The following is a 22,000-nucleotide window of genomic DNA, read 5'->3' on the forward strand; positions in this document are numbered from 1 at the left end:
GCACTCGGATTGAAATCGCCGGGAAAACATGTAGTTTTGTGCCAATAAAAACCAAATCACCGTCACGATGATGGTTGGATGTTCACCACAAAAATTCTTGTTTGTCACGCATGTAACAGGCCTCCATTTGAGCTGCTCGAAAAGTGGCTCGCCGGGATATCCCTTCATCTTCTGGTGGAGAGTCCCCTCCCTCAAGATCTGCAAAGTGACATTCTGAATTACTCCTCATCCGAAGTTGCTTCCTGGTCCTCCTCGCCCGATTCCAGCCCCGAGCCCGTGCGATCCGAGGCACTTCTGCCTCCCCTGCGCACAATCAGCGAACAAGCATTAGACTCTCCGCACTCGTCGCTCGAGCTGGTGTAGCGCAGGGCTCCGGATGTGGGACGGTGGATAACGCGGAGCACGGTAATACGGATGCAGTGCTCTCGACGGCAAAGTCACGGCTCGGGTCGGGCACTGCTGGCGACATTCCTGTCTGAAATCTTCAATCGGTGGTTCGATGGCCCGTATTCGGTTTTTGTTGCCTTCGAAGGGGGCTGTAGCGGCATCGCATCTGAAGGTACGGCGTGTGCCAGGGGATTTCAATATTTCGTTTGGATTGGATTGGATATTGGATCCTAACAGGATAAATGATCTTGCAACAGCTGGAGTTTTCAAATAGGATAGATAGGGACGGCTTTTTAGGGTTATACCCGATTATGCCCGATACTTATTTGCCGATTCAAATCGTGGGGGGAAAACGGAAGGGGAAAACTAATCATGAGCTGTCGATTTCAGACAAGTGTGTCCCAAGCAGTACAATATCAGTGTGGTGTAGATAGTGCCTCGTGAAGGTAGGGTTAAAAGCGGCCAAACCGGCTATTTACCCTGTATCGTATTTTAAATCAACATTGCTCAAAGACTCGCGAAATGCGTATGCCATGAGCAAAACGTTACACGCTTCCACAAATTTTCTAAAAGAACTTGCAAGACTTTGTAGTGTTTTGAAAGGGTAGATGATGTCACAAGCTCTGGCGTTCGTCAGCATGCTCTTTCCCGTTCCCCACACCCATCACGCATTGGGAAAACTACCAGCTGCTCTGGTGAGGAAACGGAAAGGCGCACTGTTGCCAGACAAGCGACAGATTGCTAGGGGCAGACCCAGACCCGCACATTGGGGGAGGGAGATTCATTGTCGAAGCGCCTAATTGGGGAGGGGAGAGGAGGAAAGCTAATATGTAACCTGGTGTTTTTTGGGGGGGGTGGGGGTGAACCTCCCCCCCCCCCTTGATCCGCCACTGCAGATCACGCACATTGTTGTGATGTCCTACTTCTACAAGGGGCACTAAAATGCCATCACATGTTCACACTTAAAATTATGTTACACGCGGTGTTCATTTCGCCCTTGTCGTCGTAATTTAAACCTTTGATTCCGTTACGAAGCTACAATCAAAATTATAGCGGGCTCTTTCTTGCCTCGGCACTATGTAGTGAACATCGCTACAGCTCGTGCATCGGCTATACATCGGGTATACATCGGGTGCTTTTAGTGCATGCTGCGAGTGAGCGAGCAAGCGAGCCTGCCACGCCATGGAGCACTTCCGGCGAAAAACATAGTGATACACGCGAAGCACGCTGGTGTAGCAGTTTGAAGGATGTGAAGATAATTGTTGTCACTAGAACATTTGGGATTACTGGTGCGGGCTACAATTCAGTAAACTGGTCTTGAAAATACAGCAATACGCATCATGCCACGCATGTACAGAACGCTACGACAGGACCCATTCCACATCCACATGCGCACAATAGGCTCACGCGCCTTTCTCCTGCTGTCTGATTGGATGTGGCCAATCTGTGCTTCCTGAGGTCCCATTGGCTGCAGCCAAAGATGGCTCTGTTTTCGTTGCGTTTTTTTTTTTTATAAACGGTAGCCGGTGTGAACTTATTTATTGTGTATTATACTAATTGAAACATGAACTTTCATTTGAGAACACAAATTTTCGCATTTTAGTGCCCCTTTAAAATTAAAAATTACCGAAAATTAATCTTATTTTTGTTACACTTCCGCATTACATGGGGGGGGAAAAAAATTTTGCAGAATTTCGTGAGAAAGAGTTTGCGATGACATAAATTAGGCAGTAGAATTCTGAAGACACGAGTGGCCACTTTTAACCCCTTGATGCCCGTCATCACCACTTTCGAAAACCAAAACGCCAATTCAGCCACTTTGTAAAAGCACGGGTGAAGTCACGGGTAAGAACACGCAGGTGCTGCCTCTGACACCAGCTTCCGACATAAACGCCAGTTTTTACCCCTGGATTCTGAGAAAACACGAGGTCTAAGCATAGATTACAGTTTGCCAAAGCAATCGATATTGCACATGACAATGCCTGCAAACTTAATAGGGAAAGAATGCCATCTCTGACCAATGCCTATACATTGCATACTATGTAACATTTCTCTGGCTTGCGTTAGTGTATGTGTAAGCCATGTTTCCAGTGCCCTTTAGCGTGATACGTATGCAACTTGCAACCAAAGTTGGGAAGTGGCCATATATTGCCGAGTTGGCTACGGCATGTGTGTGTGTGTGTTATTGAGGTATTGGCCGTCTTTCTCAGGCAATGCTCAAAGTATGGGTCCTCCTAAACCCTGAGCACTAGAGTCACAAGCAGGCACCTGCACAGGGTAGGTAGCATTGAAATTTGTGGTTCAGGCCAACAGTTTAAAGATGCTGTTATAAACTGAAACTGCCTTCCATGTTTCAGAACAATGCGCCATCTTCATTTCCAATGCATCGAGGTTCTTGCACTTTTCAGTGCTTTTAAAACAGTGCCTTGAAAATTTTAGACAAGTGTGTTCCACTAAAATTCATGGAGACATGCAGGCTGTCATTCCTACTTTCGTTGTTCATTCCTGCATGTGAACGTCTCATCGGTACTTCGTCGGTACTTCGTCGGTACTTTCATTGTTGTTCCTGCACACAAACATCGCAGGGTAGACTTGTGACACATTAATTTAGATTCGCTCATCTCTAGCGCAGTAGCTCAGCTGCAGCTTCATGCAGATGTCATCACCTGCAAGTGAGGATATCGTGCAGAAAGCAGTACGGCAAGACTACGAGCCTCAGAATGACATCAGACCTGATTTGGACATTAGCCAGATATTGATGGGAATATTTATCGATTGTTTGATTGCCAAAATGGTCTAGATTCGGATGTACGCAGCAGCAGGCTGGAGCAGGTCGGTGCAGATCAGTTTGGTGAGGAATTTTTCTAGGCGTAAAAGTGTACAGCGATTTCCTTTTACTTTCACCTGCGCGTACGTAAAATAATCTCCACGTGCAAATCAAGCTGGTGCAAGATCACAAATCAGAGTTTATTCCATTGACTGAAGTCCTGCAGGAAGAACGACGCGATTGACAAGATTTCATCATGTCTCACACTGAAACATCTCGCAATCACTTTTATTTTTTCACTACTTGTTTTTTTGTTTTTGTTTTTTCAGGGCACAGCATGGTAAACTGATGTTAGTTGGATTTTTCACTGAACTCAATGAACGTTCAAATGTCTGGATGTGCACCAGCACATTTCTATGGGAAAGAAAGAAAGAACAGCATTTCTTTTTCACTTGGGTGACCTTTGGTTGCATAGTTTTCTTACCATTTCTTTAATTTGATCTTTTGAACTGTATTTGTATTGTAACTAGCTGACTCAGCTGAATTTGAGCTGTACTCTATCAGTTCCTTTAAAAACAGATGCTCTACAGCTAATACATCCACATTGCAATTACGATTATCAGCGATCCACTTGTAAAATGAAGGATCGCAGTCTCAGACCAATCTGTGCGACTGTATTCATTTCATTTCATTCAGTCAGGTGTGTTTTCATCTCATTTTCATTCATATTTATTTTCTAGTTAACCTTTTAGAGGGGAAGAAGCATGCCACAGTGCTGTCAAAGTGCAATAATCAATCATCTTTTATGTCACAATAGGAGTTGTCATTCATCTTATTTCGTTTCATTCATTGTCATGAGTTTCATTAGCACCGGTTAGAAGAAAGGGTCCTTTTAACGTGTGGTAGGGTTGTTTTACTCCATGTAACATTGGCAGCAACCATTTACGTCGTCGTGGGAAAGCTAAGCTAGTTATTTCTGCAGAAGGGCCAACTTTCTCGGGAATGCAGATGCTATAAAGTAGAGGATTAATTAATTAATTAATGTTTTTTCCTGCAGGACTTTGGAGGAACGTAGTAAGACAGCAGTATTCCAGAGACTTTTACTTTGTCCAGCAATGGGCTCCATTGCATCGGTATCTTCAAACATTTGCGCATCTCTTTTTAATAGTAGCGTATCTTGCTTTTCTTTGAGCACGTGTCGGCTTCTAACCTGTTCATTCCAGTAGCACTGTTCATGCCTCTGTATGTACGTAATTGTCTGTCTTATATTCTTGCTTGGTAGGTAATTTCCAGCAGATCAGTTGAGTTTTCCAGAGGTGCCTAGCAACATGGGCTTCCTAGAGGTAGTATTTACCTGCGTTTCTCGGTATCCCATTTCACTCAAGAAACAGGATGCAAACAAAACCGTTTATCACCAGTTGAAAATTATTAGTGGCTGGCATTTGTTACAGGCAGGATTTTGCCTAAACACAGCAACCTTCGGTTTTTCGTGACAATGTTGGGCAGGAGTCACCTCGTGACCAGATGGAAAAAATCTTTTTGCAACGAGAATGCTTACATGCTAGAACATTCAGAGCATGTTCGGTTACTTCAAACACGACGAGGAAATGCAAAAAAGAAAACATTTTCTTCGACATTTTTAATCGTGTTTCAAGAATGCTTATGCAGTGTCGCACGGTGTCCTGCATAAGGAATTTCTCTTGTCATGTTGGAAAATACTGAGATTTTTCAAATACCGAAGCAAATAATTGCGCATTCAGTTCGAGTTCTGAATCGAATGCGGAGTTCTATATTCAACTTTCAATTCGAAGCAACGTCTCTTCCAAACCGAATGTGTTAGAATAGTTCCGGAGCTGTATTCGTAAGCCCAAAAATGTTGGACGAGAGGGTATAAAATGAGTGCTGCTTCATGTGAAGATCTGTATACATATATCATGTGCGCATATGCTGTATAGTATGTGTTCAGTTCGGTTACATAATTATTCGCTCGGGTTTTAAAATTACTATTGGAAATTGCCAGGAAATTATACCCTGGAAAATGCAAAAGCGTCGTGGTTTTAATAATCACGCAGGGTCTTACATAATTTTTGCTAGAGTGTGGAATGATACTTACTTTACCACTGGTACGTCCGAAATAATGACTTCCTGCAATTATACTACAAGTACAAGAAATGTATCGCATCATCATTTAGTCTTTGTACACAGCACAATTTCAGATGAGCCGAGGAATGCCATACATTATGAAGCAGACCTTCTGATACCCCGTTGTTGTTGTCACACACCCCTTTGCATGCTTGCTGGGCACTACGGGTGAAGCCATAATTGTTTTTTTGTCCCGGTGTGGACAAGACGAAATCAAAATGGTTGCCGCTGAAAACTTTTACAGGGTGTTACAGGACTGTGCTGCCTTGTAGTACGTGCATTTGTGAGTAAGCGGTTTGATAGGCCGTGTAACATCTCTCTCTCTCTCTCCCCCCCCTCTCTGTCTAGTTCAAATACACAGGTAATTCGTCAATCCTGTTCTTTTTTATTTTATTCTTTCTCTCTCTCTCTCTTTTTTTTTACACCTACAGATTTTTGCACATTTTCTGTGTATATATGCTATATACTTGTATGTATACAATTGTTAAGTTATTACAAGGTACTATATTTTTGATACCTTTGGTTTTTATCTCGAGACCCGGTCATGTGTACTTACAAGGAAGAGATTTTACAGATCTTTACTGGTTTCTTTTCTTTGTCTTTTTTTTTTTTTTTTTCATTTTGTGCTCTTTGTGCCGTACATTCCAAGCAAAAGAAAAGTCCTATACCTGAGCTGCCTCTAACTGGCAGAATTTTCGGAACTTGTATTATAATTTTGTTCTTTTATTTCATTATTGCAGTAGCCAAGTCTTAAATGCCAAGTATGACTGTAATATGATAAATAAATGAAGCTCTTATGTCACTGACTGCTGCTTCCAAGCTTTTAATGAAATGATTTTGATCTGAATGACTTTTTTTTTTATATGTATATATATATATATATTTGGGACTAGCCCTGCAAGCATTTCTTTCCAAAAGAATACAGAGAACTGTGTCGTTCGGAGCATGACTCAGTTTCACATTATATTCATGATCTCAAATCGCAGTCAACTTGCAGGGATGTGAAATTTACCGCAAGGAGAACTCTGATTTTTCATCATATACTGCATGAAAGCGATATCCTTTTGCATGCACACACAAGTGGTGAGGGCTTGCTGGAATTCATAACTGTGAAACAACTGAAGAAGCGAAGCAAGTGATAAAATGTGTGAGCCACATCTGAGTGCTATAGCTCGCAGGATGTAGTTCAACATGTAAACATTTAGACAATTTTCACACCATAAAAATGCTATAGAAAATTGTGACTGGGATATCTAGTACACGTAAAGCCTAACTTAACATTTGTCATTGATGTATGGTTGACTGGCATGGCTACCAGTCGCGAAGGTAATGAGCAAATATCTCTCACAATTTGTATCACGCGTCCCAGGTCGAAGACAGACCGCATCCAAGAGGATTGCCATTCTCATGAAATTGTATAAATAATGTAATTCACTCAATTACTTTCAGAGTGACTAGGGAATTTTTTAGTTGCGCTATTCTTACTTTGTAAGTGTTACTAATTTAGTTACTTTTATGAGCATGGAGTTGTAATCGTGTGCCGATTTCTTCCTTGCGCACTCACCCGTTGACACACGCTCACAAGACACGCTCCCAAAGGGGTAAAACCAAAACCGTAAATGGCCGTAATAAACGTCATTTCCGTTTTAGAAGGCGTAACTTCCGGTCCTAAGGTAAAGGCTGAGTCAGCCATTGAGATGGAGCCAGCTGAGCGTATGTGAGTGTTCCATTTTGTTTTGTTCTGGCTCTGGTGCACAACTAATTTACTTTGTGTGTGTACCACCTATTTAAAGACACGAGTATAGATAACGGGCAGTCAATGAGACATTTATACCACTTACGTTTTGTATTTCTGTACTCAGAAAATAGGGATCGGTTCAAGTTCGTGGTTGGAGTATGGAGTATAGTTACACCTAATCCCTTTTGTCACAGGGCAGACTTCTTTTGAAGTCACAGGTGCGAGGATAACATGGTGGTTGTGGTTAGATTGGCTAGGTGGCGCACGCAACTGTCTGCTATCCGCTATCAGCGCCGTTATCCACTGCAAAGGCTACGAAAAGGCAGGCATCCATAGATGTAAGTTCGCACGTACGATACGGAGTAGGTAGAAATGCGGAGATAACAGATGTTCCTATCGTGAATCACCTCTCGGAAGTCAGTCTAGCTCAGCCTTTCTGGTGTTGCCCAGCAGAGAACCGCCAAGCACACGTAGAATGGTTTCTGTTCCCAATCTGGTGCTCAAGGTAAGAGCTTGGTCCAAGTGCTTGCGATTTTTTTTTTTTTTTTTTTTGTGCTAATCAGTAGAGTAACGCCTCTGCGAATGTAAATAACGGGAACGATAGGACTTTGTCAACAGCCTGTCTGCTATTCCCAGTTTCGCTGTAGCGTCTACATGTGAGCAAGACTGGCAGATGATGGGGGTGGGGTTCGCGCACACAGCAGCAACAATGTGATTTGTTGCGCGCAGGTGGAAATTGGCTTACGTCTCATGTTGTGTACACGTTTCCCAGATAAATATCGTGATGGTGCCTTGTGGACTTGTTGGATGCTAAATGTTTTGTTTTCTCTTTCTTACGTATAGGTGATATTTTTTCTTCACCTTTTTCTCACAGTATGGTAAGTACGGATCGCGAATTAACAGCGCACTATGACTTCTCACATTTAGTAGACCTTTAAGGTCAGACAAATTAACGTACGCATTAGAAATTCGAAACATTTTTTCACAGGCCCCTCATAGAGTTCTGGTCACCATATGCCTATATGTACTACAACCTACTGTTTCTACTGATGCTCTTGTGGGGCATTCATCTCAAGGAGTCCGAGGAGCCCATTTTCATGGTACGTCCGAGTATTTCACGATCCAAGTGCCGAAGTTCAAAATGAGTGGTACTGACATTCCTTTGCGTGAATTCCAGGCACTAGTCATTAACTTCGGGGCCATCCTTCTTGACATCATAATTCTAGCCCTGCGGTTCCCGCCTACATTTACATTTTGTGCTGGGTATCCTTTGCGCACAGTGTTTCCAAGCTTTACTTTATATATTTGATTTTATATTTTATATTTGACAACTGATGCATCAGATGGGACAGAAACTTGTAGGGCACATCTCAGGAACTGAAATGAAAAATTAAGATTCGTGGTGTGTGCCATGTGAGCCTATACGGCATGACATACCGTGTAATAGAAACTACCATTGTTGTTCAGTGCAAAAAAAAACGAAATTAGGCGTAAGATATGGGACGTATACGTGACGAGGTTAACTGGAACTGTGGTTAAGGCAACCATGGTTACATGTAGTCGAGGTTTGCTGCAGTCGCACGGACGAGCAATTTAGGTTACGTTGCTAGCCGTGTTTACATCCGTTTTGGGGAGGTTACTGCGGAAATGGACGGTTGCCTTAACCGCGGTTGGAGTTGCTGCGTGACATTTCCTGCAAATAATCATGTGCGTACAGAATATTTAATGATTGTTTTGCTTTATAATTACCATCGTGCCCTTTTCTTTTGATGGTATAGAGCATAATCAGAATACACCTCGTGCTTGTGTCACAGTTGTGGTCACTGCCGTGTGACAACAACAACAAACCGCAGCTCGTGATAAATGCGGTTTGGTTGGGCAAAGGGTGGTCAAGCGTAACCGCAGTTACGACTGCCTGTGTGGCAAGGTCATAAGACCCTAGTGGCAATTTCAAGCGTTATTCTATGAACGTCAGGTTATTCTATTCTATTTGTATGACGTATTTGTGCTGATACAGGCACAAAACAGCTGAACACATGGGTGCACAATTAAAATCGAAATTATGTATACGTACATATGTTCTGCTTGATGAAAATTGTCTCGCTGTATCAGCATACGCACGTCAGTCATCAGTGGTCATTCGTTATTACTAGGTAGTGTTCCTTAACCCGCTCATTTGAACAGCATGTGCATACTGAACTTAATACTGCGCCCAGTCACCTGCATCTACCTGCTGAGGTTATTCAACGAGAGGGGTGGTCGGTACTCCGATCTTGGAATTCCTACCTTTGGAGGTAAGTTAAAAGAGCCTGCTGCACAACACATGTGTCGAAAGTTTCATAAAAATGCTTAAAGGGGCACTAAAAAGCAAAAAAAAAAAGAAACTTGATCTCGAATGAAAGTTTGTTGTGTTTCAATTAGTATAATGCATGTAAAATCAGTTTACACGCCTTACCATTTAGAAGAAAAACTCAATGAAATCGGAGCCGTCTTTGGCGGTAATGAATGGGGTTTCCAGGAGGCAAAGATTGGCAGCATCCAATGAGACAGCGGGAGAAGCTCGCACTTACCTATTGTGGTCGTGTGGATTTGGAACGGGTCCGATTGTAGTGTTCCGTATGTGCACGGCATCATGAGCACTGTTGCATTTTTCAGTGCCGATTCACTGAATTGTAGCCCACAACAGTTCTCGTGAATGTCCCGCTGGCGACATTTATCTTCACGTGCTTCGGACAGCGTGCATGTGCAGCGTGGACTAATTTTCAATTGTAGATCCGTAACAAATCAAAGTTTTGAATTATGATAACAGGGTCGAAATTAACGTAACATAATTTGTAGTGAACTTGTTTTTGCATTTTAGTGCCCCTTTAATACCAAGAACAGGAGAAGCACGTGCCCTACCTTCATATCAAGAATGGTGCAGGTGGGAAGTGCACAAAGAATGGCATGTTACGCTAAACATGTCCTTGTTTGTTTTCCAAAATAGTTGTGTATGGGATGTCTGGGTTTTGACAAGTCCATCCTTGACATCCATCATTTTTTTTTATGTTTCAAGTGTGTGGTTTATGTGATCTTGGTCGTTCTTACGTGTTCAGTAAAAGGACTTTACTGCACGGTGTCCACGGCATTAGCTAAGGACTAGCATAAGCTGCGTTGATAACCTGTGAGAGACTAAATATATACGCATCTTAAATTGGGCATAGAACTGGTGCACTTGTGTTCTCTTTTATAATGCTGTTACCTTTTGTGCAACACAAACGGTACCAATATATTGACGCTCGAAATATTTTGACGTAACATTTAACCCATCACGTCGTTCATACGTGGGGTATTTTTTGCTTTTTCTTTTTTTTTTTTATTTCTAAATGGCTATTCTACTTTCGTTGTCACACTTACGAAACTCTGAGTTCAGAAAGACTTGGCTGACTATATTTTTTGTATCACATAAGTGAGAAGCATCGAGCTTTTGTAAGCTCTGGTCTCCAAGAACATCATGTCGCGCGAGATGTCAGTAACAGACCAGCCGAACACCGTGTAATGTGCCAAAGTACGCAAACAGTCAGCAGTCGTGATATCGAGAAGAAACACTATTCCATAGCTTGACGCTGCTCTCTTCATATTCGACAGTAGTCAGCCAATAGTCCTCTCTTCGTGCATGGCGAATACCTTTGCATTGTTTCAGGGCAAGACTCCTAGCATGGTCTTGTGGTTGTTGACACTGCGGAGTTACTGCAATTGTACATACTGCCGGCAATGAATCTCCCGGTGCATCGTCGTGGAAGTTCCGTTATGGCAGGTCCATCTTCGTGGCACCTACGGAACTTTACAAATTTTATATATCTCCTAAGCTGAAATTAAATCGTCAATTATATTTGCAATGCAACAGCTGGGTGTGTGCATTCATGCTAAGTTGCAGATATGTCATTACGTGTCTGCACCGTGTCAAACTAAATCGGTAGCTGCAGAGTTCGAGATATTGGCCGCTGAGATGGCTCCTGTTCTTGCAGAATGGCGTGGTCACAAAAATGGAGCTAGTTTAAGCAACATCCAAATATAGTACCATGATTGTTACACCTTTGTTGTGTATGTTATACTTAATACAGCGCGTAGAAGATTTTGTAACTACACACAAATAATTGCAGCACAGTGTTTATTGATGCAGTGTGTAAACTTAGAAGATGAGGAAGCTTCAAATAATCTGAACAGTACATTAAAAAAAAAACTGCTTTGAAAGGACAATGTACTGTTCCTGACATACTTGTCTGAAATCTCCAGCTGTCACCTATGGGCAGTTTTGCGCGTGAAGGAGCTGTACCATTATCAGCTCCGAGGGGAGTTGATCCGCGTCCGCGTTTCACACTTCACCATTCGGGAGAGATCACCCGTGATACCTGGGCGTCGTCTGCTAGCATGGAGGAAAGAATGCTAGCAGACGACGCCCACCCAAGTGTGACGCACGATCTCTTTAAAAAAAAACTTCCCTTGTCCCCTTCTTTCCCTTTTCCCTCCACCTCTCTACACCATCATGATGCATAATTGCACCTGTGTACGAGACTGACAACCAAAAATAATGCTCATATTCTCACTAGGGGGGGCTGTCGGAGGCACTAGAGGACAGTACGACGACATCGACCAGCCGACGACACAGAGCGTGCCCAAAACTGGAATAGACACTGGCAGCCCCGGCCACGGTTTTGCGGGTGACCCCACCGGCGGACCTCCACCGTACGGCTACCCGCAGCCATAAGACGCTGCGGAAAAATAGCTCTTCTGCAACGGGAACGGGGCTGACCCCGTTGGGGCGAACTGCCCGTAGCTTTATGTGCACGGAATACGAGATAATATAAGGGAGAATGTTACATTAACTTTTGGCTAAATCTCGATGTGTTTCTCCGAAATGAGTCGTTATCTTGTGACCGGTGTCATCTGTGTCGACTTTTATGGGGGCAAAAGAGTTTTCACCGAGTCTTCGTACCAGAAGGGTGCGTACTTTGTTTCTATATTCGCGACCATACAGGTGGACACAGTGATGCAGAACGTTGCGGATGAAAAACTGAGAAAACTGGTTGAAGGAGGAGTCTTAATTGGCTCCAATCGTTGCTAGTGCTGAACCGCTTTAACGGATACAGGTTGACTGTGATGATGATGATTTAGTCGATAATATCGTAGTGCTTTCTTAAGGTACAGCAACCATTAACAGCTAACCATGTGCTCCGTTAGTCGAGGCAGCAATGTGTTCACCGTGTGTCATTAATTACAAGTTTGTCAGTAATGCAGATCAGCATATGCCTAATGACATTATTTCGAATCAGCTACCCAAAGATATTTTTTCCAGCACCCCTGCATACCCTCATAAACCTTCTACTACCATTTGCTTATTTTACTGCCTTGGACATGAAATAACATGTTCCTGTGCTCTATACTGGCTTACTGCATGCAAGCGTCATGCAATGGCAGTATTTAGCTTGCAAGTCAGTGTTTCGGGTATACACCGATGATTCAATCATGCCAGCTGTACTTAATCATCATATACTATTTTGGGATTTATTCAAAGATGTCGAACTAGCACAAAATGCGTAATATAAACGTTATGTGCTGGTAATGTTTTTGAAAGGACTAACCTGTAGCTACATCGGCGAATGGTTATGCCTACACTAACGTGTGAATGTGACCACATTTAGTAAGATGCTAAAATACTGCATGAGAAGAGATTCACCAGCAACACTCTGTGCTGTTGCTCGATCACCAACTTGTTGGACAGGTTGTCATTTGGGGCTTTGCAAGGTTCATGCACCAATATATATATTTTGATGACCATGAAGCGATGAGGAAAATGATCAACAAACTGATGAGAACAATGGAAACATGTTTGACATCCATGAAATTTGCTTATTTGACAGTATAAACTTGCCACAATGACATGCGCAAAGGTCTTATCACCTGGGCTTTCGTTTTAGTTCATGATATGCAACAGTGTTCATGTTTCAGCATGCTTGTTTCATGGTGCATCATGGCTGCTTTGCTGCACTGAGCTCTTACTTTGTAACACAGGATATTAACCTACACAGCCTTCCTTTTTCCTTCGATGTAATCTCAACCTGCACACGTTCACGTCAACTACATCACCTGTACTTTTTATTTACTGTTCGTACCTCAACATTCCTTGATATGTGTACCTGGAGTGTGATCACCTCTGCCTCCCATCCCCTATCTCTGTTGCTGCAGATACGATCCACAGTACTTCTTGCAGCTACATATAACTGTGATTTGTGTAGTGTGTGACAAGAGAGAAAAAAAAAGATGGGCATTTTTTTCTTAGTTTTGAAGAAATATTTTATTCACATTGTCGAATTTTTCACAAAATATATTTCGGTACGCTACCCACCTGCCCTGTGTGCATAGTGTGCAATAAATTGTGCTATACATAGGTCTGTTTGTGACCCCCCTATACAATCTTCATAAACACTGCCTTTCGGGTGCATATGTACACATCTTACAAGCATATGCGATATACAAGTTTGTTACGTACAACCGCATTTGCTTTATTGTCTGCCGTAATGTCTAATTTTCTCAAAAATTGCACTGCATAAGGCAATACTTATAAAGTAAGAATGCAGGAATTGCATTCACGCGTCCATGCTGAACTCTCTGTTGAGGACGGCCAGGTCATGACGGTCAATCACCTTGTACAGATCTGGTCGATTCATCAACGTCAGCACCATCCGCAGTGTAGACCAGATGTTCTCTGACATGACAGATGTATCTCGTGACCCAGCAAGGCCTCTGCCGGCATTTTGCATGTTGAGTGCAGTGAGGAAATGCTCAGCCGCTTCGCTAGATAGATAAGAGATAGATAAGAGAGATAGCTGAAAACTTGAGAAATTGCTCAGAAATCGTCAGTGCTTGTGTCACTCTACAGACATCCTCAACAGACTGGTTTTTGGGGAACCAAGGATGTCCACACAAACAGCTTGCCGATGTGATAACTGAACTCCAAAATTTAGGAAATTCAAACTGCCCACATTGTCCTGGTAATTGTGTACTAAGCAGACACGTGCTAATTTGAACTAATTACGATTAATTACAGTAAATTATGACTCGTCATATGGACTGTAACACACATGAAGCACATTTTTTTTACGCTCTCCTCTACACAAGCCCGACTAAGTGGGTACACACTGAAGACCCAGCCACGGAAACCAGCACCGAATGTTACACTAAAGGAAAAACCTAAGAAAACCTTAGTGTGGCAGACATCTGCAATGTCTAGGCAGCACGTGGATTCATTGAAACTCCTTGAACATTTGGAAGTATGAAATCGGGGGTACACGAAAATGCACTAGATATGCTTCCGCAAGACTCCAAAGACTTACCGATAAGAGCCAAGGTTGATGCAGCTTATCCCCAGATTGAACCTCGACCGTATAAAGCCAGGCGAGATCTGCAGAGCGTGCCTATATGCATCTACTGCTTCTTCTGACCTGCTGCCATTTGCTAGTGTAGCTCCTAGTCTATTCCATAACCTGCTATCCTAGAGTGAGAGATGCAAGCTGTGTTACACAATAGGACAGCTCACTATTGCCTGTGAATGCTGCATAAAACAATCTGCCAGGTGTGAACACCTTGAGAGAACTAATGTTCTTGGCTGGACATAGAAGGGACAATCACATACAAGGCCTCAAGTGATTGTCCCTCCTATGTTGTTCCCAGCCTCAGAACATTAGTTCTCTCATGTTCAACATTTGGATGTGTGGATGTGTGTGAGTGCGCAAAAATGTAAGAGTGAAAGGAGAATGAATTGAGAGAGAGTGACTGGTCTGTCTTTTTAGATGACGCGCCCTGGAAGTCGCTGAGAAGGCGTGTTAGCTTAGCTCAATTGGTAGAGCCCTGGACCGGTAATCCAGAAGATGTGGGTTCGACTCCTCCAGCTGGCTAACCTTTTCAGTGACTTTCATCTTTCATCGTGAACACCTTGTATTGCTAATCTTGATGGCCGTTTTTATTCAGCCTTCTTAGTAAAATAGCCATATTTATAAGTTTAGTTGATTTTCTACTTTCTTTTTTTTAAGTGTTGTGCAGTAACATCCGCTGTACATAGGGTCTGTCTGCAATTCTCTTCCCGAGAGTGACACACTAGCAGCGAATGGTGCAATACGGACTTGCAAACGAGTGACTGGGTTACCTAAGCACATGTCCAAGTCAGTACGATCCCATCTGCTGCTAGCTGCCGGAGAACATTCCGTAAACTTTTGTCCAGCATTATACTACTATAATCGGGCGGATTTAGGGGAGGGGTCCAGATGTCCTGACCCCCCCTCAATTCAAGACTTGAACATAGGGTTCAATGGACCAATCCCAGCATGCACCTGGCACTTGTCCATAGCGGACCCCTCGCTCGGAAAAATCCTAGATCCGCCCCTGACTATAATGGCCGTACAAGACCTATGAAAGCGCACTAGAACATAGTTACTCTAATCCTAACAATCCTTGCATTGTGGAGATGTACACAGGAAATGGATTAATTTGATAAATAATGACATCTTTTATTACGTAACTAGAATCTCGTTTATTTGATTGACGCGCAACGCAGGCGAAATACTTACGTTTGGCCGAACTGTAAGTGCTGCCCGAAAACAATCCGCCGCCTTGTCGTATTCTCCAGAAAGGTTGAAGAGAACTCCAAGGCCCGACTGGACATCTGGGTCGGGATCGTTCGGTGACATCCTCGCGGCAGTGATGAACAGGTCTCTAGTTTTGACGTGCTGTTCACTGTTGGTGACCAAAGTAAACGTGATATATTATATTTAGGGCCAGACTTTTTAGGGTTAAACCCGTATCCGCCCGATATTTACCCCCCCGAACGAAATCTGAAAATCTGACATGCGGGTCGCGTGGCACACTCATAAGCGTGCATTAAAATAAAGTTTGATAACATTGCCAAACATTAGTTCCATGTTAAGACAAATTTTTATTAAACAAAAAAAAATCACCCGAATACACCTGAATTCCTGACGACAGAATATGCCGTAACGGGATTTAACCCGAATACACCTGAATTTTCGAACGAAAAATATCACCTGATATTTACCCCCCCCCGAATTTGGCCAAAAATAAAACCCAAAAAAGTCACGAGATGAGGCGGAACTTCCGTCACATGAGCAGTTTTTTGTCTTTGCTTCCACAAGAATATTCCACGACTTTTGTTAACACAGTTAAATACATGGGGGGAAGACGGGTACAGACTTTTCGGTGCCCAACTTGGGGATGCGCTAATTACACAAATAAATACAATATCTCAGCGCAGCAAACACCCACTTTGACATAATGGAAGACACTTGAAATCGTGCGGGTGCAGACGCTTGCAGAACGTCACCACCACAGAGGTCCTTGTAACGTGGGTGGTGAAGGAGCCACTTGAGCAGAGCGTCACACGCCTGCGTCTGCAGAGACTCATTCGTGTAGCTCACTGCCAAAGCCATCAAGGCCGTTAAATTATCCGGGTTCATCTCAAGACACCTGAAAACAAGTAATGCTGCTACACGCATCAATAAATACACACACACACAACCCAAAAACAGCGGGTATCCTAAAAGAACTTACTTTTTCAACGCAGCTATAGCAGATGGATCCTGTTCGTTCTCCGCCTGACTCGTGCCGAGGTATTGCCATGCCTGTTCGATAGCCGTCAAAATTGTAAAACGCTTTATTGTTGGCTGCCGTAAAAGTATTGTGCTCTTTGTCGAGCTCTTAAACGATATTTTTTCAGGAAAAAATCTAAAAAAAACTTTTTTCTTTCAGGAAAAAATCTTAAACAATACGTAAGCAATGAACAAAATATAATAAAATATCGTGGACAATGTACACGTTGAATAGCTTAGAACCGTTTGCGAACTTGTCGTGTGCTGTACCTCGACATGTTGCGGATTCCTCTGCACGGCTGCCTCGAAGAGGAGCACGGCGCTTGGAAGATCGCCTTCCTGCAATTTCTTGAGCCCTTCCTCGAACGCGTTTTCCACGTGTTGCAGGGGATTTTCTTCCGCAAATTTGTACTCCTGGAGAAGTTGTTCGAAACATTTAGCTGCGTGTTTACGAGGCCTAACAAGCGTGGGCAAACAGCTCACCCTATAGGTCTCCGAAAGTGTCTCGTATTCCGATAGCCAAGGATGGTCGTTTGGCGATTCCCTGTTAGAGAAGAAAGCAAGGAGCAAGATATACTACATCTATCCCCTTTTAGCTAAGGCAAGAAGTCTGCTATGGCAGTAGAGGCATTTTAGCACGAGCTTCCTGTATCAAAAATGTTGTTTACAGTACTGAGATATGCTCTTAAAATGCAAAGCAGTGTTATCTTCATGGAGCTGGATTTCATGTGAGGTACTGCACTTCCTTCTCACTTTTCTAGTTGTATTCGCACCTTGCAAACAAACGAGCAGCCAAAAGTACAGATAAAGATGGATGATGATGTCAGGACCACGGTATCCAAATGCACGGTACTGGTATCATCTTATCCCGTCCTTGTCTGTACTCTTATCTCCTCAACTAGCATGATGTATTACCAACTAACCACTGCACGTTGGTTGAAAATCAAACAGATGATGAAAAAGTGGTGTGCCTTACGATCAATCTAATACAGTACATGCGAGAGTCTTCCAAACATCTCGGGACATAAAATGTCACTTACTTTGCCATAGAATCCCATTCTTTCTGCAAGTTTGCCCAAAAGTCAATATCGCTTCCTTTCTCATGCTGTTGTTCTGCAAGAAAGCCTTCAGCCCACTCTGCTGCCGTGGCATTGTGTTGCACTGTGGTAGCATCCTTGAAAAAGAGTGTCACATTAACTTAGTGTATTACCGAATGCCCGTTGATATGGTCGATACATAGTCTGCGTGAAATACCAGCTGTGCCTCAGAAATCATCATTGTTTGACCACGAGTTGGCAAGATTAGCATCGTGCAAGGTATCGGGGTGACAGATTAAAACGGTAGGTTAGAGGATGATGGCCCGTGAACCAGTAGTGTCGGTCACTTGGAAGAGTATTGTTGAATGGGTACAGTCAACACCACCTAGATACACATCATGTGGACATGTAGAGTGGGCGTGTCGTAGAGTAGAGCCCTGCGTGGATGAGATTTTTGGCATCCGCATCCGACCCGCATTCGCGCATACATTATCCGCATCCGCAGCATACACAACAGTTTGCATCCGCATCCGACCCGCTGAACAAAACGCACCATCCGATCCGCACACCTCAGTAAGTGCTAAATTTTCATCCGAATCCGCAAGTATCTTGCGGATATCCCGCGGATATCCGCTTCCATCCACGGATGGTGCAGGGCTCTATCGTAGAGTGCTTCAGTAAACTTTTAATGACTACACCATAGCATTTAAGCTATCAGGCTATTTTCTGTCTAGGTGGTGTTGGTACAGTCTTCGGTACACCAGTCCCCCCTTCTTTTCTCTCTTGGTACAGTGCATGCATTAATGTTGTTTCGGAAGGCCAGCGTTATGCATGATGATGATGATGATGATGATGATGATGGGCTTATATTCTTGTACAGCTGGTAGTGAAAGTAGGGTTGCCACCAGGCCGGTATTATACCGGCACGGTCGGTTGCCGGTAGGAAGGTGACACTGGCAGCCTTTTGCCGGTATTTGTGGCTCAAGACCTTTCATAAGGGCTTTTACGGGGCTTTCCCTTCAACATTTCACTACAGCTCGAATAAATCTGGAGCACAGAGCCAACTCCGCAGTCACCAGTTCTTTCCTTAGTTATTCATTATTATTATTATTATTATTACACACAGGAACATATGTTTCCTAGTATTATCTTGAGCTCTCTCTCTCTCTCGTTTTCTGTGTGTGCTCTTCCACCCCTTACCCACTTCCCTTTCCCGCGAGCCATTCCTCCTTTCCCTCTATTCCACCTCCTCTCCCTCAGCCGGTATTTTTGCACTACGAAAGGTGGCAACCCTAAGTGAAAGTAAAGTAAGTGGAGCAAGATTCCATTGCCGCCGTTACCTGACTACTCTGCCCTTGAGGGAAATCCCGAGCAAACTCTTCTGTCCACCCCCCTGCCAACGTGTGGTCATTCTGAGTACTCTCTAACGTTGACGTTCCGTCCCTAAGCTTCTTTACAAACTGCATGAACTACAAGAAGATAACAGGTTGCAAAACAATCTACGTGTTCAAGGCATGTTTCTAAATGCGCAGTTATCTTGACTCGAAGTATCGCATAACTACCTCGCTCTCCATGAGTGCGTCGTCGTGAACGGAGTTGAGAAGTTGATCGGCGACATCCACCAGGCCATCGGCCGGTTTCGCTGCTGCGAATTCTTCCGCCCAACTACGAATAAGATAGCTTAAATGTGAAGCGCAGAGACCTAGCAGTTGTAGAAAGGCACATTGGTACGTATACATGTAGTAGTGACTTAGTGTGAGCACATGTGTGAAACTAGACAGAATATGTGGAAGGGTAGGAAATGCTGAGGGAACAGACTCGGGACGAGAGCCCCGAAAGACATAAAATGTGGAATTAATATGTGAAGTATGTAATAATTATTAAACATTGGAAACATAATGCAAGATATTACGTAACTATAACAGCACACAGGACATGGCACATTAGAAATACACTGAATGGTGACAGAGACATTTTTGTAAAAAGATGACTACACCAGCTACTTCACATTATAAATAGAGCCTGAAGTTTTCGGGTCTAACCCATTTCTTCCTAGAATTTGCACCCCAAATTGAAGGTTGCCTCTTTAGGGTAAAACCCAATTTTTACCCAGCAAACTACCTTCACTGAGACGTCTGTTGCAGCTAACTTGTCTGGCAGCAAACACACTTACATCACCATCTGTACCGAACCAGTTCAGTTAGTTATAGTAATTGAGCCCGATTGCTCCCCGAATTTAACGTACTGGAAGCTTTTCCACACGGATTTGCATGAATTTAGAGCACATGTTTATTTACCCGATTTTTACTCCCCGAATTTATTTCCCAAAAACTCCAGGCTCTAATTATGAACGTGCTCCGCTGCCTTGGTGAGCTGATTTTTTTTTCTCTCTCTTTCTCTCTTTTCTGTTTTTCATTTCTTTCTTCCTCTTTTTTTTTTTTTTTTTTGCAGGTGTGTGAAATACATGCATACAAGATTTGTATGCATGTGCCACAATCCAGTGCTCAATAGGATTTGCAGTTTCCATCTAGACCCCCAAGCAATCCAAATTTTAAAGTTGGACCACCAGACATACCACCTTCAACTGCAATTCTCACCTTGTTTGGTGCTCACTGTCTACCAGATATTCCGCAGCCCATTTAGAATCCGCAGGTACGACATTGCTCTGCAGAGCAAATTCTTTGGACCAATTCTCTGCTGCTGCTGCTGTTGTACCTTTCCCTTCTGGAGGCAGGAATTCATTCACCCATTCTTTCGATGCAGCCAAAGCAGCCACTCCCGGAGCTGGAAAAGTTAGGAAAATTGTTCCATTACGACAACGTTGTCATATAACATGCACATCAGTATGCGCTAAAATTATATTTTGCCGTACCTGCTCCGTAAGAACCCGATTATAAACGGCTTATACGGGTTTATACGGGTGAATCCTGGGCCAGACCTAGAGTATTTCTACTGATGATTTTGTAATAATGTTTCCCTTCCCAAGGTGACAAACAATGTTTTCTCACTCCTTTTTCATCACTGATTCCAAATGATAGCAGCAGCACCCCAGAAGCAATGCTCCAGGTCAGACACACGATTTGAGCATCTAGGGTTGTTATCAAAGCACAGATACAAAGAGGTTCCAACCAACGCTAACACCAACAGTAACGTGTTAACGTTATTTATACCGCATTAACATTATATTAACATTATAACGCACCTTGTTGTGGCATTGGTCGGTAAGCGTTCTCAATGTCCCGCATCTCTTGAAGAAGTCCACCCATGTGGAAACTTTGAGGGGCCATTCGTTCATCAAGGCGTGGTGCTTGTGCCAGGAACTCATCAACGAGCTGTAAATTTTTGTTGTCGTTGATACGAACCAGTCATGCTCTCGATGTGCTGTCAATAAACTACTTTATACGTCCAAGCGAGCCATCTCAAACATGTCTCAGCTAACAAAATCTAAGCTGATAATAGTTACCCTAGGGTACAAGATTTCTGAAAAAAACAAAAATTCAATGCAATATAAAATTTTGTTGAGACATACCAGTGATGCAGAAGAGGGTGGGTAACCCTGAAAGTAATAAAGTGTGTATAAATTAGATAAAATGTAGTATAGGTACAGCAGCAACTTATAGGCTCTTATTCAAGTATGTTACGTACTATAGCAGTTTGGGAAGACCGTAACGCTGCTCTCTGAAGCCCATCCTAAACAACAACAAAGGCACAGTCACGTCAATATATGCACTGGTGATACGCAAGTTGATGAGATGACAGTGAGATATGCAGTGACATACCTGCTGCAGCGCCCTGTCCTGAGACAGATGCGAGGCAAGCTTCATGAGAGAGTTCTGGGTACCACACTGACCCTCTACAAGATCTCTGGCAGACATGTTCACAATTTTTTTTTCTAGATCATAATCATGATTCTGAATTTCAATTTGGAGCACGAATGTCCGTCAGGCTGCTGCCGTTTACACTGATCCCATGTGAACCAGAACTTTTATCCGGATATCCGAGGCATCGTTTCTGCAAAAGTAAAGGATGACACTACAACTCAACATTCAGTGAAGATATAAAAAAAAGCTCACTGACACACGAACAGGTGTTTTACCATCAAAAGTGTGAAGATGGCTAGAGAGCTTTGTTTAAAAAATAATACCTGGCAATCCTCGAGGCAGCTTTATTAAAATCTTAGCAGCAAACGTGTTCGCATTTACAATTTTTTTAATGTAGTAAACACAAGGAAGCATGGAACAGCTCCAGCTGCCTAGTATCTGATTAGCCGATTGATGTTTCGCCCGCAACC

General features: G+C 43.2%; 3 protein-coding genes and 1 long non-coding RNA gene across 11 annotated transcripts in view; 2 read left to right on the plus strand and 2 right to left on the minus strand.

Moving 5' to 3' along the window:
• Window positions 1-6,102, plus strand: part of LOC135369871 (LIM domain kinase 1-like) — a 23,007-nt gene extending 16,905 nt beyond the window's left edge. For 3 of the 7 annotated variants that reach the window (XM_064603447.1, XM_064603443.1, XM_064603446.1), the window contains one exon: window positions 120-6,102. In XM_064603447.1, the coding sequence (XP_064459517.1) occupies window positions 120-363 (244 nt within the window). In that variant the 3' untranslated portion in view covers window positions 364-6,102. The remainder of the gene's footprint in view (window positions 1-119) is intronic. The other 4 variants (XR_010415143.1, XR_010415141.1, XM_064603444.1 and 1 more) reach the window with 4 other exon arrangements.
• Window positions 1-7,265, minus strand: part of LOC135369877 (uncharacterized) — a 13,221-nt gene extending 5,956 nt beyond the window's left edge. The window contains exon 1 of the long non-coding RNA XR_010415145.1: window positions 7,138-7,265. This is a non-coding gene — a long non-coding RNA (uncharacterized LOC135369877). The remainder of the gene's footprint in view (window positions 1-7,137) is intronic.
• Window positions 7,256-13,461, plus strand: LOC135369876 (type-1 angiotensin II receptor-associated protein-like). Its single transcript, XM_064603454.1, has 6 exons — window positions 7,256-7,539; window positions 7,878-7,912; window positions 8,023-8,134; window positions 8,212-8,297; window positions 9,219-9,328; window positions 11,624-13,461. The coding sequence occupies exons 1-6, from the start codon at window positions 7,510-7,512 to the stop codon at window positions 11,779-11,781; spliced, it is 531 nt and encodes a 176-aa protein (XP_064459524.1). The 5' UTR covers window positions 7,256-7,509; the 3' UTR covers window positions 11,782-13,461.
• LOC135369872 (peroxisomal targeting signal 1 receptor-like) lies at window positions 13,342-21,987 on the minus strand. Of its 2 annotated transcripts, XM_064603448.1 has the most exons (16): window positions 21,854-21,987; window positions 21,489-21,720; window positions 21,355-21,399; window positions 21,239-21,265; window positions 20,912-21,041; window positions 20,307-20,493; window positions 19,272-19,374; window positions 19,050-19,178; window positions 17,713-17,846; window positions 17,156-17,216; window positions 16,943-17,086; window positions 16,635-16,705; window positions 16,350-16,550; window positions 15,638-15,803; window positions 14,408-14,565; window positions 13,342-13,868 (listed from the first exon to the last, which is right to left on the minus strand). In XM_064603448.1, the coding sequence occupies exons 2-16, from the start codon at window positions 21,582-21,584 to the stop codon at window positions 13,661-13,663; spliced, it is 1,860 nt and encodes a 619-aa protein (XP_064459518.1). In that variant the 5' UTR covers window positions 21,585-21,720; window positions 21,854-21,987; the 3' UTR covers window positions 13,342-13,660. The 2 variants fall into 2 exon arrangements, with proteins under 2 accessions (XP_064459518.1, XP_064459519.1); XM_064603449.1 differs by lacking the exon at window positions 19,050-19,178.
• Window positions 21,988-22,000: the final 13 nt, after the last annotated feature.

Source organism: Ornithodoros turicata, chromosome 10, assembly GCF_037126465.1.
Source record: "Ornithodoros turicata isolate Travis chromosome 10, ASM3712646v1, whole genome shotgun sequence".
NCBI classification, from domain to species: Eukaryota; Metazoa; Arthropoda; class Arachnida; order Ixodida; family Argasidae; genus Ornithodoros; species Ornithodoros turicata.

Excerpts from the sequence above, each read along its gene's own strand:
- LOC135369876 (XM_064603454.1), top strand. The coding sequence starts at position 7,510 with ATGGTTTCTGTTCCCAATCTGGTGCTCAAG. Across the intron at positions 7,540-7,877 it reads TTCCCAATCTGGTGCTCAAG|GTGATATTTTTTCTTCACCT; the intron begins GTAAGAGCTTGG and ends TCTTACGTATAG. Across the intron at positions 8,135-8,211 it reads CCGAGGAGCCCATTTTCATG|GCACTAGTCATTAACTTCGG; the intron begins GTACGTCCGAGT and ends CGTGAATTCCAG.
- LOC135369872 (XM_064603448.1), bottom strand. The coding sequence starts at position 21,584 with ATGTCTGCCAGAGATCTTGTAGAGGGTCAGTGTGGTACCCAGAACTCT. Across the intron at positions 21,042-21,238 it reads CACCCTCTTCTGCATCACTG|CTCGTTGATGAGTTCCTGGC; the intron begins GTATGTCTCAAC and ends AAAAATTTACAG. Across the intron at positions 19,375-20,306 it reads GACAGTGAGCACCAAACAAG|TTGGGCGGAAGAATTCGCAG; the intron begins GTGAGAATTGCA and ends TCTTATTCGTAG.